At 33.2% G+C, this 21,635-nt stretch overlaps 1 protein-coding gene across 1 annotated transcript in view; it reads right to left on the reverse strand.

Moving 5' to 3' along the window:
• Positions 1-21,635, reverse strand: part of LOC127834251 (collagen alpha-2(IV) chain-like) — a 62,525-nt gene that overhangs the window by 40,330 nt on the left and 560 nt on the right. The window contains exons 2-6 of the mRNA XM_052359938.1: positions 20,774-20,816; positions 12,129-12,209; positions 10,331-10,465; positions 4,721-4,765; positions 814-876 (exon numbers count right to left, since the gene is read on the reverse strand). Coding sequence (XP_052215898.1) covers positions 814-876; positions 4,721-4,765; positions 10,331-10,465; positions 12,129-12,209; positions 20,774-20,816 — 367 coding nt within the window. The remainder of the gene's footprint in view (positions 1-813; positions 877-4,720; positions 4,766-10,330; positions 10,466-12,128; positions 12,210-20,773; positions 20,817-21,635) is intronic.

Here is a 21,635-nt window from a genome sequence, read left to right on the forward strand (position 1 = left end):
ATCAGTTACTCACTCAACCTATTGTACAAATCTGCATCATCTACCTTACTGCCAGGAATATACTAAGGTTTTTGCATTTTGGTGAGTTTGACATGATGTGTACTAAATTGCGTTGCAAATCAAGATAAGTCAGTTTTTAATCTACAAAATATTGCGGTTTAACATGGATTGCTCCCAACAAAAAGACGTTTTGCAAAACTTGAAAATCATTTTTTATCTATCAATGTACGGATAACTGCATTGATTTGTGCATAAACTAAAATAAAACATAAATAAAACACAAAATCATAACATTATAATAGACGAGTGAATTGTTAATTTTTAAACATCTTAACATAAAACCCTCAATTGTTTTTTTTTGGCTAGATTTGGCAAAACAAGATACTATTCCCAATTGGGAATATCATCTAACAAAAGCTATTAATAAGAAAAAAAATTGCTGCAAATACAAACAAAGATTAAAGTAAGAATAGCATTAAATAAAATTACTTAAATATTGTACTTACTATCTTCAATGTTTTTCAAAACTGTTAGTAAAAAGTAATGAATAAAAAGTCTTGAAGGTGTAAAGGGGTGCGATTTTAGAATCACCACATGTGAGGAAAATTGCCCGCCCCATTAACAGGATTCCAGTTAACTCCTCATTTGTATATAGATCGACCCAGCCATGTGAATTACTATTTGTGAAATCAGTTTAACATTGAGAGAAAGGTAATGGTGAGTTCAAAGGAGGAGAAATAGCGCCCATGACATATCATAGGCTTATTACTCGCCTGTTTTCTCAATAGTTTATTACCCCTGGTGAGTACATACCTGAGTTCCATTGCAGCCATCAAGACCTGGAGGTCCACGTGGGCCAGTGGGGCCGGGCAGACCCTGCAACAACAACAACAGCAACCATGATTATTGTGTGAAACAACATGGCTGGTAGGCCAGATAGACCGTACAACAACAACAACAGAAAAGATGATTATTGTGTGAAACAACATGGCTGGTAAGCTGCATAGACCCGATAACAACAACAACAGCAGCAGCCATGATTATTGTGTGAAACAACATGGCTGTAGGCCGCGTAGACCCGATAACAACAACAACAGCAGCAGCCATGATTATTGTGTGAAACAACAGGAATGCTGGAGAAATGTAATAGCAGAGGAATGGTGTCTCTATAAATAGTTAAGATTGTAATGTAATGTGTGGATTGTGAGCTATGTTTGTATATTTAGTTGGAATCCAAACAGCAGAATCCTTTCAGAATGATAGCAAATATACTAGAAAAATTTGTTTTAAAAATTCAAATTAAAATAATTGAAATCAGAAAAACAATTGCATTTTCCCTAGTTATAAGAGTTCTATATGATAATATCCAACAAACAATGACACATGTAAATTAACAACCAATGTTTAGTAAACAGTTATCATTATACAAAAAATCATCTTAAGTAACTACTGTATGAATTTATATATATATATATATATATATATATATATATATATATATATATATATATATATATATATATATATATATATATATATATATATATATTATATATATTTATATTAAATTTATCACGGTTTAATTGTTTGGACAAAGTCTAAAGTTTCACCTACTTTTAAACCTAAACTAAAATCACCAACATTGATAAAGCAGATATAAATTGCACTTCAGTACATGAGTGAGGTACATGTCTACCAGAATATTAGCACTTTTTTTGCTTTCGATTCCCGGAAACCACTTCCTGAGCTAGTACTCTGTGTACATTCAACCACACAAACACGCGCCAAGGAAGTGCCAGAATCCAGGATGCCATAAAGAATACATGTACACACATTTTTATGCTGCACGGTGATATACATTGGTTAGTCATCTTGAGAGATTGACTTCAGGACATTTGTATTAATCACACCTGTCTGACAGGAAACAGTTGGATATTTGGGAACATGTAGGAACAACATTACTTAGGTCTATAAACATTCTTTGAGTTTAGATTCTAGGTTGAAAGGAAGAACACACTTTGTCACAAGGACTTAACTCAATCAAATTGATACCAGTATAAGAACTTTTTTCAATTACACTTTAAAACTCTTGAATTTTCTGTCATATACACAGATTGTTTATAAAAATAATATATTATGCAGAAGGGTTCCCGTCAGTTACATTTTATAAATCATAAAAGCTATTTTCTGGGATTGCTTTATTTTTATTATAAACAGCTTAAGTTTTTTATCTTAAAACCACTTTTTTGTGGATTGTTTGATTCACTCTAAAAGATAATTTTATGCAGAAATGAAACATCTTTGTCATGCCTGTTTTTTTGTTGCAAAGCTGTTTAACAGAGCTTTTAACCTTAGCTGACCTTTGTAAGCATCCCATGAAATTTGTATAAAATTTCCCAACAGTAGGCTAGAAAATATTTACAATAGAAAACGTGCAATTTATAGACAGTTTACATGAATAGATAATTCAATTGACTTTCTATTTTTGTGAAGTATAGGGTATAAAAAGGGATACTACAGTGTGTTTTGCAACGATGTTAACTGCGTAATCAGCAATTAACAATTTCAACTCTTATGAAAAGGCTTGAGGAATTGAACAGTTTCACAATAAAGTCTTATAACCAATACAGTTTGTGAGTGCCCCTTAATATTCAGAAGATTGTCAGCGCCAGAGCGTTTAAAGGCTATGTTCTCATATCAAGTAATTACAACCATATTGCATTCTGTGAACTAGCATATTTAATATCATATGAATTTGTGTTCCCTATCCTGTAATTTGTTTTGACAAAAATATTTTGAATAAAATTTGAAATTGACCATTAAACATGTAAAAGTATATAGCTTTAAACAAGCTGTCGTTCCCGAAGTTGAATCTTGACTTCGCATCAATCAACTGCATTCCATCCTGCAAGGTATCAAGGTCAGTTCGCAGTCAGTAAAAGAATCAGTATATAAACATTATCACGTTAAATTGGTGAACTTGAATTTTGACCAGAAATATCATAAATGAAGATATTCGGCGATACTCTTATGGTATGTCAATAATAGATACTTTATGTGTTTTAAAAGATTCTATGATAAGTACTAGTTTAGATTAATTAAATAAGAAGTATTCCACCATATTGACCAATTTATTAAGCATGAGCGCACTTATACTATTATTAGTAATCGAAAAATATCAATGTCTGACAAACCACTAAAACAGGTCTTTTTCAAAGAATACGCATATAAATATTTCAAATATCTAAGGGTGATTTGTGTGTGGCCGGTTGACAAATATGTTTTAGTTTCATGTCCATTCTTCTTGTGTTTTTTTGCTCTATATCTATAAATATATGAACATTACATGAAATACATGTGTCTTGTTCTGTGAAAGCTGGTCATAATGCATGTGCGTAAAATGTCGTCCCAGATAACAGGGACAACACTTTCCGCTTTTATGGTATTTTTAGTTTCAAGGAAGTCCCTCCTTACCGAAAATCAAGTTTAGGCGGAAAGTGTCATCCCTGATTAGCCTGTGCAGACTGCACAGGCTAATCTGGGACGACACTTTACGCACATGAATTAAGCCCAGTTTTCTGAGAACAAGACACATATAATAATCCAAAATTAGCCCCATTATCAAGCGCTACAGCATTATTGATTTGCGCATGATACAGCTTAAAACTGTGCAGAAAAAGACATTTGCTACCTTTGATCTCATTGATATAACTCTTTATCTTTCACCAACATCAACAACAATCAACGCTGTCACATCATTTTTAAAGACATTTCTTGTTTCAAACAATAATGAGAGCACTGCCTTGTGCATTCCTTTTACATGTAACAATGTGATGGTTCGGGCACATGGATAATGCCTGTGCCAAAATATTTGCACTGTAAGTCAAAAAGACAGAAATCTACATGACTTTTTATATCCAGAGAAAGGGTATTTTTGTGTTGCTATTCAACAACCGCAAAAAATACATTAGTCATAACAATCCCCAGAAAACAAACGCTTGAAAAAAATTGTTGCCAGGTCATTATTTCAAAGACAACTTATAATGAGATGACAAAAGTCATATAGGAAGTAGCGGTATGTTACATTACAGCCTACTCACAACAATGTTGGTTAATAATAATGAACTATGGTCTTATCATTCACCCCCTGTCTTACAATGGCTAGATTGCAGAAATGCTACATCACTTGTTATACAAACAACAAGATGATGACTGAAACCAATGTTCATGTCGGTCAGGAAGTGCTACATTGTATATAACAGCAAGACTGGGGCAACACCTTAGACCTGACATTAGTTAAAGACTTTATAATGTCCCTGTAAATTATATAGGGGCAACACTAGTGTAGCAAGGTTTCTTTGGCTACTCAACTGTTTTGCAAAAATCAAAAGCAATTAAGTACATGTACAATTTGTTAAACAGAGGTTGATACACAGATTCTTAGTCTGAAAATGAAGAACAAGTGCTTGGAAACACCCAAGGTCCTTACAAAATGAAGCTTTATGGTAACAGGACCTCATAAATGTTGACATACAATCCTATGATAAAGAGTTTCCAAGTCATATAACGATATGGGTCCTTAAATTTTTTAGCTTTTCAATAGAGGAGCCTAGTTTGAACATGTTGTATGCTTGCCCAAATTTATTGGAAATGTGTAGCCTATGCTTTTTCAAATTTGTTAGAAATGTGTAGACTTTTGGAAACACAAACTGATACTTACAGGAATACCGCTGATACCTGGGAATCCTGGCATGCCCATCTTGCCCTGGAACAAAAAGAGATTGCAGTTACAGTAAACTTCTTATATTAACCCACAACACTGCAGTAACGCCACAACATTTCAGTAATGCATAGTAAACTTTCCAAGCTTTGATTTGGCATTCTTCAAAGTAAAAAAGGAGATACATTATGTTGATAAGGGCCATGCTCAAAATTCATACGAAAGAAATACTTAATACACAATACGTTATGTGCAAGTAACATATTAATAGAAGTTGAAATAGAAGTTATTCATGTTATTAACAAAATCTTAACTTATATGTGTAAAAGGCAGCAATCAGTAGCCAAAGTCTAGACAAATAAACGTGCTCGTGTGTGTTTCAAGATACAATTATACACACAAGTATAGAGCAGCAAAAAAATCTTTGAAGGTTTCTGATATATTTTGTCGCCTAATTTGCACACATTTAACTATTAAAAATAATCAGAATAAGGAAATATGCAATGTAAACACATAGTAAAAAATAAATATTAACAATGAATATGTATGGAGAAGATGGAAAAGACAACCAGACATTTTCCACAAGTCATGTTCAACAGAAAATAGCACTGTTTATTCAGCAATAAAAATTGTCTGTGCCTCATTTCCTCTTAACTGGTTTAATAGCATCCATTTGTACGAAAGCATGTGCACTGAGAATCATCAAATATACTCTGAATGTTTTCAGATGATCAACATGCCATTAGTGCAAATGCAACAACACTGGATGAAAGAAAAAAACTACACTTGACATAACTGTAATAATACTTGATGTAAATGAAATAACACTGTCTTGATGTAAATGTAACTCACTTGATGGAAAATGCAACAACACTAGATGAAATACATCTACACTTAATGGCAATAAATCTACTGGTACACTTAATGGAAATACGTCTACACTTGATGAGAATACATCAACACTTGATTGAAAAACATCCACACTTGGTGGAAATACAACCACACTAGAAGAAATTAATCTACATTTAATGGAAATACATCTACAATAAAAGGAAATCCAACTACACTTGCTGGAAATACAACCACACTTGATGAAAATGCAACAACACTAGAAGAAATACATCTACACTTAATGGAAATTCATCTACACTCAATGGAAATACAACTACACTTGCTGATAGTACAACCACACCTGATTGAAACACATCCACAATTGATGGAAATGCAACCATGCACACTAGAAGAAATGCATGAACATTTAATGGAAATACATCTAAACTTAATGGAGATGCAACTACACTTGATGAGAATACAACCACACTTGATGGAAATACATCCACACTTGAAGAAATACATCTACACTTAATGGAAATACATCTACATTTAATTGAAATACAACTGCATATGATGGAAATACAACAGCCATTGAGGACAATACAACTACACTTGATGAAATACAACCACACTTGAAGGAAATGCAACTATACTAGAAGAAATTAATCTACACTTAATGGAAATACAACTACACTTGATGATAATATACATGTAACCACACCGGATTCAAATTCATCCAAAATTGATGGAAATACAACCACATTAGAAGAAATACATCAACACTTACTGGAAATACATCTACACTGAAATATAACTTCATGTGATGGAAATACAACTATACTTGATGAGAATACAACCACACTAGGGTAAATACATCTACACATAATGGAAATATATATACACTTAATTAAAATACAACTGAATGTGATTGAAATACAACTACACTTATTGAAATACAACCACACTTGAGGGGAATGCAACCATACTAGAAGGGAATGCAACCATACTAGGAAAAATACATCTGCACTTATTGGAATTACATCTACATGTACACTAAATAGGAATGTAGCCACCCTCGATAAGAAAGCAACTAAACTTGAGGTTAAAATTTACACTCTCTCTAAAAGCACCACTGGATGGAAATGCAACTTTTGTTAATTGAAATAAAACTACACTTAATTGAAGGGTAACTTCACTTGACACATATACAGACACTCAAGATGGAAGTGTAAATATAACTTGTAAATGCAGCTACAATAGAAAAGCACCTTAATAAAAATTAGTTTTATTCCCATCAAGTGTGATAACATTTCAATCATGTTTGGCTGAATTTCAATCATCTGTCATTGTTATTCCATAATGAGGTTGTAAATACAAAACTAGACTTAATGGAATAAAACCACTCTTTGTAGAAATTTTACTTTGCCTTACTAGTAATGCAACCACCGGTCATGATTCATGTAAATAAATCACACTTGATGGAAATAAAACCTTACTAAACTGTGTTCAGGCACACTTTATGGAAGTGCAACATTGATGATCGAAATGTTTCACCCAAATCACAGTACATTACCCCAGCCCTCCCCCACCTTGCCAAAATGGACCACCACCCTGCTAGGTGCCTTCAACAAGGTTAATTTCCACTAATAAGAAACACAACTGACATCATGTCTGCTGTGGAGGAATACCAGGTCAGGATGATATACAGGAGATCTCAGGCCAATTCTCTGGGTATTCTTTAGAGATTCAATTAATAAATCAAGAGATATGATGAATATTTCACACTTATTGTACATCTAAGCATGAAATATTCAGGATAATATACTGGAACAACAATTTAGCTACATAAAATCTACATCTTGATTCTAAATTGTACATCAGATTTTGCTTTTTATGTCCAAAGACTCCAAATAGTTTCTGCTGACAGGGCTCAGCAAACATTCAAATTTAAGAAGGAAGTGACTTCTCCCTTGAGCTGAAATTCTGGAGAAGTAAGGCAACTTAAAGGAGATGTGTTTTCTGTTTAGCGTTTAATCAATTTTTTTGCATTATTCCCCTCAGTACACCATTCCCATCATCATTATGAATCATCAGAAACAATTACTCACACTTGGCATTTTGGTGAACAAACATTAACCACTCACTAAAGTGTTAATGTTGCGTTATTATTGTATTTAACTAAATTCAATTCATATATGATTGGTCAATTTCTGACTCAAAGTAAATCATCAGTAGAAGTCACTTCTCCATCATGAAATAAGAGGGAGAAATTAATATATCCTCGGAGGAGTTATTAGAGGGAGAAATTAATATATCCTCGGAGGAGTTATTAGAGGGAGAAATTAATATATCCTCGGAGGAGTTATTAGAGGGAGAAATTAATATATCCTCGGAGGAGTTATTAGAGGGAGAAATTAATATATCCTCGGAGGAGTTATTAGAGGGAGAAATTAATATATCCTCGGAGGAGTTATTAGAGGGAGAAATTAATATATCCTCGGAGGAGTTATTAGAGGGAGAAATTAATATATCCTCGGAGGAGTTATTAGAGGGAGAAATTAATATATCCTCGGAGGAGTTATTTCCAACGTCTCCTCACGCGGAGTCCTTGCTCAGAAAATGAACCATTTGCTGTCATTAATATGATTTTATCCAATATTGACATCAATGTGCCAAAACATGTGGGTGCAATATTTTCATATCCCAGACAATAAAGCCCATATTGTTCATACAATAAACCGCAAATATTTTCTGCATTCCAAGCGATCAACCATGTTAAGTTGTTTGTGGTCTAGATGCTTTTGAATTGACTTGTACCAAAAATATAGTGCAGGGGAGTAAATGCATAGATGAGGAAAGAACAATAATTGTGTTTATTGTGTGACAATTTTGGAAAAATTGTTTGTCAAGTTCTAGACTACTAGTACCTATAACATGATAACAATTATGAACAAGGGCTGTTCGTAAAACATGCATGCCCCCCATATGGGCTCTCCGTTGTAGTGAGAGCCATTGTGTGAATATGTTTTTTGTCACTGTGACCTTGACCTTTGACCTAGTGACCTGAAAATCAATAGGGATCATCTGCCAGTCATGATCAATGTACCTATGAAGTTTCATGATCCTAGCCATAAGCATTCTTGAGTTATCATCCAGACACCATTTTACTATTTCGGGTCACCGTGACTTTGACCTTTGACCTAGTGACCTGAAAATCAATAGGGGTCATCTGCGAGTCATGATCAATCTACCTATCAAGTTTCATGATCCTAGGCCTAAGCGTTCTTGAGTTATCATCCGGAAACCATTTTACTATTTCGGGTAACTGTGACCTTGACCTTTGACCTAGTGACCTGAAAATCAATAGGGGTCATCTGCGAGTCATGATCAATCTACCTATCAAGTTTCATGATCCTAGGCCTAAGCGTTCTTGAGTTATCATCCGGAAACCATTTTACTATTTCGGGTCACCGTGACCTTGACCTTTGACCTAGTGACCTCAAAATCAATAGGGGTCATCTGCGAGTCATGATCAATGTACCTATGAAGTTTCATGATCCTAGGCCCAAGCGTTCTTGAGTTATCGTCTGACAACCACCTGGTGGACGGACCGACAGACCGACATGAGCAAAGCAATATACCTCCTCTTCTTCGAAGGGGGGCATAAAAATTATCATAACATGAATACTGAACAAAATTGAAACACTCAAAACATTAACTAAATTTACTCAATGTAACCATTTTAAATGAATTCATCCTAAAATAGCAAAACAATAATGGTCAGCACAAACATGTCCTATTTCCTATCAATTTTATTTAAAATGTTTTTACAGTTCCAATGTTGATGCTGGATATAAATATTAAAATACTAAGAATACAGCTTATTTTTCTCATTCAAAGTAACCTCATTTATTTTCAACTCAACAAAAATACTGCTTCAGTCTTTACTTTTGTTTCCTCTTGCCCAAATTAATTTTGACGAATATTCAAAAATCATGTTCATTATTTATACTGTATCATTTTTGTGGAGATTTATTTTCGAGCATTCTAGAAATGTTTGGCTCCCACTGAGTTGTTACCAAGATAATCTCCAAACTATGATGTTTCCAGTGCCAGCTTGGAAGCCCTTTGGTGTAAACTGTTTTTAAACAACCTCAATTTATCACGTGTTTTGCATTCATTTAATAGTATTTACATCCCATATGTCTAGACGCCCGAAATACTTCAGCAGAATACCAGAATTAATAAAATGAATAAAGTTGGAATTCCTCATACCCTTTTCACAAAACCCATATTTTGGATTTTTTTACAACCAAGAAATTATTTTTTTTGTTTAGTTTTTGAAGCAAAAAATAAAGTAAATAAGAATTTGAAAACTAAATTATTCTTAGTATTAAACAATTATCACAGTATAACAGTTTTTATTACAATCAACTATCCCTTACCTGGAGGTCATAAACACATTAACACACAAGATATGTGTAAGCCTAAAAAATTTATCAATTATTTCAAATATAAAGCACCTTATAATGACTCCAGTTCCAAAAAATATGGTCCGAATTTACATTTACATTTAACTGTTAAGTATATGTTTTATAAAAACAGCAAAATGCAGTAGGTTTGCAAGGTAAACATTTTCCAAAAGACATATATCGGGACATTCTGTATGGAAACAGGTATTCCCTTGTTTATGATGTCTAGAAAACTATATGTGTTATTCTCTAGTACAAATATTCAGCAAAAATGTCAATGACTTTTATCATTTTTGCAACTTACCCTATCTCCCTTAGGGCCCAAAATGCCTGGTGCCCCGGGTTCTCCTTTCCCTCCTTTGGGTCCAATCAGCCCCTCCGGTCCCTCAAAGCCTGTGTTACCCTGGGGTCCTTGTGGGCCAGGGGAACCTGGTATACCCTGCAGAGTAAAAACGTCTCATGAATGAGCATATATCTTACCAAATACAGATTACATGTTTTTCATTGGCTTAGGCAGGTCACATGATACATATGAATGGTTTTTCATTGGCTAAGGCAGTCCATGTGATTACTGTGGATAATAATGCATTATCACATGTATGTATTTTTTTGTAGGGCAGTCGGCATAAATCATCACACGGATGTCTTACATTATACATACATTGGTATAATTGAACTGGCAGCAATTCCTGTATACATTAATATGTATTTTAAGCATTATAAACTTAATTAAATCAATTAGAACATTTAATTATGCGAGTTCTACAATCCTTAGCAATAAGACATAATTATGTTCCCTCCAGGGCTAATAATATTCACATACAGTCCACTCTCGTTATCTCGAAGTCGGCGGGAACTAGAAAAAATATCGAGATAACGAGAGTTCGAGATATCCGATTCGGAGTTTTCAAAGAAAAAATGAGACGAAAATTTATCTTGTTTTTAGCATTTAAATACCTGCTATGTGGTCTAACTAAAGCCGTCATAATACTCTCTACCTGATATATACGCGTTTTTACGAGGTAAGATTAATTTTGCTATTTAATTGCTTAAAATGACGTTTTAAGTATTACAAAATTGCATGAATACATGCGGTTATAATTTTTCTAAACTGTCGGTAATGTTGCTATTTAAAGTAATGATGCAATTGTCGTCCAATCAAGACGAGGGTTTTCCATCTGAACATGTGTAAATCACGTTCCGGAATACTGAACTGTACATGTACATTTTGTAGTTTGAAATATTCTTTCAAGTTAGCCATGATAATGAGTTTTGGAGTTCATGATAGAACAACATTCTGTAAATTTGCAACTGTTTATATACGCAAAAATATAACTCAATGCATTTTGGAAAGTTGTTTGTAAAAACAAATAGTCTTTTGGCCTTTCGGCAGACTGTGTATTAATTACAGTTAATATTGATGTTAAAAAGTGACAGTTAAAGTGACAGGCCTTACTAAAGTGTTAATCGCTAACGACATTATACACGTGTGATCAGTGATACAATTAACGGACCAATTTCCTACCGCACAGTATCGGGAGCAGCCGGGCGAAGCGGGACGGTATAGTATCAAAGAAAATTTTTCTCACCTTTTGCCGACTCTGAGACAGTTATTCGCACTTCGAGATAAACCACAGTAAATACATGTAAAATCGGGACTGGGGACACAATATTATATCGACATATTGAATTATTCGAAATAACGAAAATCGAGATAAGCGATGTTTATTTATATAGACAAAGAAGGGAAAAAAATGGGACATTGAGCTTACTTCGACATATCGAGAATATCGAGATATCCGATGTCGAGATAACGAGAGTGGACTGTAGTTGCTTAGTTAATGAACCTTACGAATTAAATTCCTTAGATTACCAGTAATACAAATCTTCAAGTCTTTGTCTTCTATGTGTTTGGGGTCTTTTTACATTAAAATGTACGTAAATATTGCAAAAGTGACAAATAATGAATCACTTTGCTAGCAGAAAACATCGGATACACATAGACAATTTTAATATTAGTTTCAACTTAAGAACAACTTAAGTTAAGTTATGTGCTTTGAGAACACCAGTCCCTGACCACAAAGATAGACAGCACGACCTACCCTGGATCCCTTTTCCCCGACACATCTGCATCCATTACTCGTTGTGCATCCCCCACATTCTGGTTGAGAACCATTCAGTTGCTGAAAAAGATGAAAAAAATTTAAGCAAATACATAATTGAGCTTCTGACAGACAATACTCTAAATTGATATACACATGACAGATAAAGGCTTTCTGGAAAAAAGAAAATCGCCACGGCCACCAAGCCTGAAGTGGAAATTGTGCTGCTTTTTAAATGCCAATTTTTTCTTGCAAGATACATGGCATTTATTGAGGATTGTGAGCAAATTACAGAAGGCAAGGTCTGCTATGACAAAATTCCAACTAACAGTACTTACTGAACCAGGTTGCGAAGTTAAATCTTAATTGAGCACCTCATAAAATGCAGTTTTCTGCCTAACACCAATAAAAGCGCAGACAATATGTTTCAATAAAAGTTTCCCTAAAAGCCCAGAAGTAATATCAAGAACATTTTGCCTATGCAGCAGTCTATCCTGATGAATTCTTCAAAGTAGCACTTGAGGTTGTTTTTATTTTGTTAGCTTTTGCGAAAATGCAGGTGCAGATTTCTTAATCATAGGAAAAACACCAAACTTAAAGCTGCATTCAACTATGCTTCATGCTCAAGAAATAGATCTTCCATTATGAATTGTTGTGAGAATAACTGAATGAACACATTTGAGGAAAACAAATCAGAGAAGTTGGGAAAAATAAATTAGATAAAATCAATTACAGTATATTTGATATACATTTTAAAATCATAAATTATATTTGATCAAATCAAATTAATTAGATAAAATCTAATTAATTAGACACAATTAAATCACTTAAATAAAGTTAAAACAATTAGATGAAATCATATTATGTTTTACTTTCACTTCTAAAGATTTTGAAATTCATGTACAAATTGTTGTTAGGTACCAGAAGTAACAAACATACTCCCAAAGATTTTGTTAGAATTGAGTTCATGTTAAATTATGTTTATGATAAGTGCAATGCAGGATTTTGAAGCAATTATCATGATTTCCTTTTTTCCTGCTGCAGGAAAGGTTTTGACAGTGAACCAAAATGAATACTTCTTGGAGTTTATAAAGGTAAAATAGGTAACCATATCAAGATTCTTAATTTGTGATACATTAAGACATTAATTACTGCTTAAAGGGGCCTTTTCACAGATTTTGGCATGTTTTAAAGTTTGTCATTAAATGCTTTATTTTGATAAACATAAACATTAAATTTTAAAAGCTCCAGTAAAAAATCAAAAATAAAATTTAAAAAAGTTAAAAAAGTAGCCTGCAGCAGGGCTAGAACCAGTGACCCCCGGAATCCTAAAGTAAAAACGCATTAGCCAACTGAGCTATCCTGCCAAGCATACCTACGATGCGTATTTTTATACCTTATATAAGCAATCTTCGTAGTTTCACAAATTTTAACGACAACAACAGAACTCTCCAAATTATTCTATCGTTTCGCGTTGCAACGCTTTATAATTTTTAGGTTTTTAAATCATCAAAAGATGCATATAATGGCTATATTAGACCATGGCAAATGTTCAGTAATACTGTTTCCTCACAAATATCATAACTAAACCAAAAATTTGCGAATCTGAAACAACTTTTTTCAATTTTGTCAATTTACCTAACCGTGAAAAGATCCCTTTAATATTGATAATTACTTAAGTAATCAATTGTATAAAGTTCTCATATATAGGAATTAAACCATGAGAGCCATGAAATATTGGAACAAAAAACTGTTGTTATTATCGCTAAAAAAACAACACTTAGTTGTAAATTGTTTTGAGTCTGCCATTTATATAGATTTGTCTGTATAATAGTGAAACTGCTTTAATTCAGACCCCTCCTTTTTACTGCAAAAAAAACATACACATCGGTTTCATGACATCTTCAAAAACAATGATGTAACATTCATAAAAATTTGAAAGAATACTCAATATGATGTCATATGTGAATGATAAATATAATGTCAAAAAAGGAAAATTAGATTCAAAGTTGTGGAAGTGGTAGAATCCAGAGAACCAGTCAATGTTTATTTAACACAGACCAGAACTGATGCTGTTGAAAGGTACCTGGATGATAGCAGGAAACAGAAGCATTCTATAACACAGATGATGAGGATATAATCTTCTCCCTGACCTAACCTTATTAAGAGAGCAATCACTCAAGCATTTTTTACATCCTTGATAGAAACCAGTAGGGCAGTTCTTGAATAAACAATTTTGAGAAGAGATGGGCTCAATGAAAAGCTGGATGAAAGAGATTTCATGAGAAGGAATCTGTTTTGTACACAATTGTTTAGAAGTAAATGTATCAATCCAATTAATGGTTTAATAAATTTTAATTGAATGACATGTTCTTGGTAGAATTGAGAAAGTTAACTTTTTCATTATTATTACTTCATTTATGCTGGACCAAGCATACCTTTCAACTGACATTAATTTGAAATAATGTTCAATATTATCACTAATGTTTTGTGATGTTTTTTGCCTAATGTTTGGTGCTTTATATACCTTGCATAATGAACAAAGTTGTTGAAGACGTAATTCCCTCAAAAAATGAAAGACCAAATTGTATATTTTAAGCATTTAGTCACTGTCCTCAAATTAAAGAACAAATTGTATAAGCAGTTAGTCACTTTCCTCAAATAAAATAAAAGTTAAATAAGCAGTTTGTAAAGTACCAAGTTTTCTTTTCCTTTATAACATCTTAAACATAACATCCTAAAGAAATAAAGTGCTATCTTTAATATGGTTTAATCACAAACAGATGACTGTACACTATAAACACTGAATGAAGCTGTTACATGCATAAATGTATACTGCAAAATGAACAATAAATTTGGAACAGGAAAAATATAACTTTAGAATTGCTTTCTTCATTCCTTTGATTACTTTCCCATTACCCAAGATGATCTAAGACCTTGAGTAATATTATTTCACAACAGATGTGAAACTCATCTAATATAATTTTTGCAAGGTTGTCTAATGGAATAAATGAAGACATGGAGCATGGAAGTGGCCCAAGTGTTTTATCACTCATCACACTTTGAAAATGAGTGACTCAATACAAAACTACCAGAAATTACCCCACCCAGAGGTTTTGCATGCCTGATGATGTTTACAACTTTGCTGAATAGAAAGACTTTTTCCCCAAATGTGTTATCAGCCAAAGGTAGAAACAAATGAGTTTTCTGCTGCAGCCCGTTGCAGATATGCATGGCAACCAGATTTAAAGTTGTAAGAAACACATTTTCTGCTACCATTACAATGCTTTTGGTGTCCGTCACAAACTTATTTTGGTCTCTTTCACAAAATACTTATGTCTCTTTCACAAACTAGAGTGTAAAACATAATGTTACAATATTGCAAAATTTCGTAGTAGATTTTGTTTAATTTTGTTATTATTTTAAAGGGATCTTTTCACGCTTTGGTAAATTGACAAAATTGAAAAAAGTTGTTTCAGATTCGCAAATTTTCGTTTTAGTTATGATATTTGTGAGGAAACAGTAATACTGAACATTTACCATGCTCTAATATAGCCATTATATGCATCTTTTGACGATTATAAAACCTAAAAATTATAAAGCGTTGCAACGCGAAACGATTCAATAATTTGGAGAGTTCTGTTTTTGTCGTTAAATTGTGTATTACTACGAAGATTGCTTATATAAGGTATAAAATGCGTCACGTATGTGTACTCGGCGGAATAGCTCAGTAGGCTAGAGCGTTTTTACTTCAGGACTCTGACAGGACTCCAGGGGTTACTGGTTCGAAACCTGCTCCGGGCAATGTTCTTTTCCTTTTTTTTAATTTTATTCTTGATTTTTTACTGGAGCTTTTACGATCTAATGTTTACATTTATCAATATAAAGCATTTAATGAATAAGTTAAAAAATGCCAAAATCTGTGAAAAGGCCCCTTTAATTTATTGTCTTGAATCAATCATGTATATACATTTCACCACTGAGATACCTGAAACATTAATAGCTAAAAATGCTGATTTGGCGATACTAGACATTTGTATTATCAATTTCCAGCACATACAATGTGCCTAAAAAATGTTCACAGGTTTGGGGTCAACAAACTCGTAAGTATGAAATTAGGCCATAGCTAAGAACTGGTTTTCTCATTATTATCATTTCATTACATAGGCCAGGTACACTGTTCCGCTAACTCATGGGTAATAAAATTCAGTGTAATAATGAGTACATTGCTCCTCATGAAACATAACATTGTTTGATGTGTTCAGACAGGTAAGAAAAGATATTAGTCCACTGGCCAGATCTTCTTTGAGTGAGAATCATCATTTAATGAGGAGCTATTTAATTTGCTGTCATAAGGCCATACAAATTGATCAGCTGTTACTCTAATTTTCTTCAACTAACAATAATCAAAAATATACTTTTTTGTATTGCACTCGTATGGTCCATTTCAACCCACATCTGATTTTTTAAAAGCAGCATTGTTTTTGTATTGTTTTTTCCATTCAATTTAATTATAATGTAATGAATGTTGGGGACATTATTGTAAAAATATAATAATTGAATTTTGACCAACAAAATAACAAAAATTTGATACATTCTTCAAAAGATAGTCAAGCATAAACGTGGGAAATCATGATTAGTTTACAGCCATCACTTCCTTGCATCTGGTATAAAACATCAATTAGTGTTTGACATTCCTTATATAATATTCTTTAATTGGCTCGTCATACTTGATAATCATTAGCAGTAAAACATTAAACATTGGTGGATTACAGTATTAATTTTTTGATTCCAGTTGATATGTTTAAATTGGTTCTCTGCACATGGGATTTGCATCCGTGGCAATCTTGCTTCCTTTTCATTGGTTTGCTGCAAACGTAAACTGAATACGTGGCCATCGATTGTTTGGCATGTATGTAACATTTTAGTTTGTTGGAGAGGCGGCTAGGACAATACCACACACACAGCTGATTGCATTTGTCAGAAACCTTCAACAAATAATATTCACAATGACTTTTATGAAACTGCACCTTTTTTTCATTGCCCTCACTAGCTCTAAAGTTTTGAGGGCCAAAATCTGTCAAATAACTGATCAAGTTGTTATGGTAACCTTAAACTGCGTAAAAGTTCCATGGCATCTACAATTGACCACCACCTCTTTTTTATTATGTTTTGGACGGCGTGGGGGGGGGGGTAATTAAATTCTTATTCACAAGATGAGGCTGGTCCCAAACAAAACAGCACCTCTGCCAACTAACCTTTTGTGTTTCAGATTTGAACAACATTCATGAGTGACAATTAAGGGAATCCTAACTGACCATCAAACTATTTAACTAGTGGAACAAATGAACAGCAAATAAAATGTGTCTTGACTGCAACATTTTACAGTTATCTGCTGATTCATCAGTTCCAACAGATTTCCATCTGACATTGATCAGCTATAACAGTGGTTTATACAGCAGAACCAGTAGCAATGGCTGAGTGGTCTACCTCAATTGTTACCCATTCAATCACCATAGCCTGTCTAAGGGCGAAAGTACTGGGAGAAATCCTCCTCCATTGAAAGCCAGACATCTGCTGATAGGCCACTTTTGCTTCAATTAACACATAAAATGTAGTCAGAAGATCTTAATTGAAAAATAAAAAGAATTTCTTTGCACCAGCTGACTTTCAACAGCAGACATATCTAAGACAAGAGACCCCTCTCACAATTAAAGAATGGTGAAATTAAAGTGGAAGTATTTACATTTCAATGTTCATTTAGTATATTAATAATTGTTTCAGTCTATTTGTATCAATTTCATCAAGTATAGAATGTTATATTTGTTCCTATTGTCACACCTGTAATATGTTCTAGCCATTTGAACTTGCTAAAAAACAAGAAAATGTTACTTACAAAAATGAAACAAGATTAATGATTAACTTCTAATTATTTATCATTTTCATCCAGCATTACTATAGGATATGGAGGAATTGGTAAATGCAAGTTCACATATAATTGAAAGCACACTGGGAAAATTGGTCTTAATGCATGTGCGTCAATTAGCCTGTGCAATCTTCACATGCAAATCTGGGAAGACACTTTCCGCCTAAGCCTGTAACGGAGAGACTTCCTAAAAATAAAGAAAGAGCATCAAAGTGGACAGTGTTGTCCCAGATAAACCTATGCAGACTGCACAGGCTAATATGGGATAAAACTTTATAGATATGCATTAAGCCCTATTTTCCCAGATCAAGACTCAATTCTTCAAAGCAATCAAGAGACGTTGCTATCAGCCACCATCCTACTCATGGGTTGATTATTTCAACATGTGCTTTGTGGGGTAGGAAACATAAAGAAGATGAGGTAGACAAAGACCAGAATGCTGCTGATAATAAACACCTTGCAGCTGACACCTTTCTGTCATCTTTCTGAAACCCTACTTACATGTAATTGAAAAACATTCTCAGCAAGATTGTATTAGGTGGTGCTTAGCTCTTTCAGTGCGGGAACCGAATTTTGAAGGCCTTTGCAAACAGTTTGGATCCAGATGAGACGCCAAAGAACGTGGCGTCTCATCTGGATCCAAACTGTTTGCTATTCTGATAGTATTCTTTGAAAAAAAATCAAAGAAAATGCTAATTTTAGAAATTCAGCAGAAGACATTTTAGCAGACGACAAATTTCCCAGCATGCAAAGGGTTAGACAGAGAAATCATTTTATTGGAAAGCTGAATGGTGGGCAGTTTTGATTCATTCAGAACACCTGTATTTAAAGTATGTGAAATGCTAGTATAATTACTGATTAACATTTTCTTGAACAAATAGCCATTATTGTGAATAGATTTGGGTTTTTGAAGCTCTGTATATTATTTCAAAAGGCATTATAAACTCAATATTGCAAAAGGCATTATAAACTCATGTAAAATACAAATTTAATCTTGATTTTCCTTCAATATAACACTTAATTGGTGAAGTATCTATCCCCTGTGAAATATATTCAAGAATTTTCTTAGGTTCTACAATATTTCTACAGCTTAAAGAAATCTTCTAAAACCATAATGTGCATTCACGAATTCTGATTCTAGAAAACATGCATTTCTAGGAAATTCTATCATGTATTTTCTAGAATCCATGTATTTATATATTATTATTTAAAATATGGATTTTATAATCCATGCATGTGTAGATTTTTTTATAATATGGATTCTTCGGAATGAGCATTGAAGAACAACTTTAGAATACTAGCTATAGAAATTAATCAAATTCTAGAAGTGGTCTTTCAACATTTCTTGAATATTATACAAATTTACCCTAGATTTATTCCATAATAATTCTATAATTATTACATACATTTTCACAGGGGATGTACACCATTTTAATTGATTACAGAAAATGCGGAAACAGCACATTTTTATGCCTGCAGGCCATTTTTATGGTATATTTTTTCTGTCTTGCAAAATAATCCTGATTACCAGGTAATTAGATTTCTGAATCATCAAATGAGATTTTTATGTGTTTCTTTTATTTCCATAATTTCTTCATCCTTCAAACCACTCAAAAAGACTTGGCCAAAAATAGCATAAATAGTATACATGTGTCTCTAATTTACAAACAGGATTCATCTCTTATCAGACAAAGAGCAGCTTCCTACACATATGTTTCAAGTGGATCCAATTTCTCTGAAAAGCCACAGGCTTATCATTTAATGCAGCCCAGGGCTTATCTGCCACTAGAGATCATATACAGGTAGACTATCTAGACCCCAATCTAGGGAAGGTACACTGGCATTGCATAACAAGTAATGGCAAGAGGGCTTGGGCTAAAAAGATCAATACCTCCAACCATGTATTATTTCACTCACATGTTAATGAAAGCTGCTGATATCAATGATTATGTATGGATTTTCACTTACATAAAGGGTGACTGTTACTTACGTAAGGAAGTGTCAGTGACAATATGCATCAAAAAGTCATTATGTGCAAAAAGCAAAATAATACATTATTTGATGAAAGGGCTCAATCACAATAATTTCTTTGGTTTGTACAATATTAAACTACCCAAAATCCCTGTATGCATGCAAGATAACATTTTAAAGACTGAGGTAATAGACCCCATTTACTATGATGTATTATCATTTCAATTTTAGAACATTTTATCTTAAGTTTTATTTTCAGCCTGTTTGTGTTACACAGGTTATCTCTTGCGCCTTTTTCCTGGCACTGGAACTGATACACCTATAGGTTGTTTTTCAAAACATTCGTATTTGTTTCTTGAATTTCGGTTAAGTGGTTCACTGCTGTGCTTGTACAAATGATCATCTTAAAAAGAGTTGGTACTGTTATGCAATACAGATTTCTTTGTTTTTCAAGAAGAACACATATTTAAATATATGAATATCATAATGTTTCATACTCAATCTATTTTTCATTTATCACTTTATTCATTGTATTCAATCTACCATTTTGTAGCTTTATGTAACAAAATCTCTATTAAATCTGCAATCCGACTTACCCTTTACAGATGCACAAATTCAATATAATATTCCATGGATAGGGATGACACAAAAAGCCTGATTTACATAAATGTATAGGAAAATAGTACAATTAAGAACAGTCATTATACATTACATAAATACTAGTGACGAATCGTGAAAATAAACTTACCCCTTCTGCTATCGCTGTTAGAGCAACTGCTAATGTAAGTAACCTGTGAAAGAAAAAATAAGCATCAGATTTTAGCAATTGGTCACATAAAATCCAACACAAATATTTTGAGACGGCATGAAAAGCCTATGAACTATAAAAAGCTAGGAAAATCACACGAGTCTTTGCCTAACCAATACGATGTTTCAGCAAATGTACCCATAGCAAAAGCAATTTTCACAATCATGAGTTTATAGTATTACTTAAAGACACATACGCAAACATTGTGCTTTCTACGTTGACAATAACACAATAATTTGTTATGAAATATAAAATATATACACAATAAGACTCAGGACTGTGTATTGTAAACTGTATTTGTTACCTTTATACGGGATGTATAATGGCTATTTCCGTTTAACATATATTTATATAAAAGAGCATTACAAAGGTACGAGTGTATTACAATACTTTCTAAACGTTCCACGAGATGCACGTTATTAAGCAAAACAAAATGGCGCGCTGTTAATATCCTTCACTAATACATAGTGCGTAAAAAGATTATTTCATGCATATTTTCATATGCAATATTGAGATTTCAGGTTTTTTTTCCATACGACTTGAACCTTAATACAAATAAATAGACACAGCAAAGTCCTAGCGATATTGGGTAAAAGATCTCGAAGAGACAAAAATAAAACGCTCATTGACAAACATTATCATCTTAAGTTAAAAGTTTCATGTACAGTAAAATGCCAATTATAGTTTTGAATAAAACAGTGAAAACCTGTAAATCAAATGAATTATTCGTGGTAATCAGTAGGTGCTAATATCTGGACACTAACACTTGAGAACGCTGTCTTAATAGCTGATAAAAGAGCAG

Source organism: Dreissena polymorpha, chromosome 6 (genome assembly GCF_020536995.1).
Source record: "Dreissena polymorpha isolate Duluth1 chromosome 6, UMN_Dpol_1.0, whole genome shotgun sequence".
Classification (NCBI taxonomy): Eukaryota; Metazoa; Mollusca; class Bivalvia; order Myida; family Dreissenidae; genus Dreissena; species Dreissena polymorpha.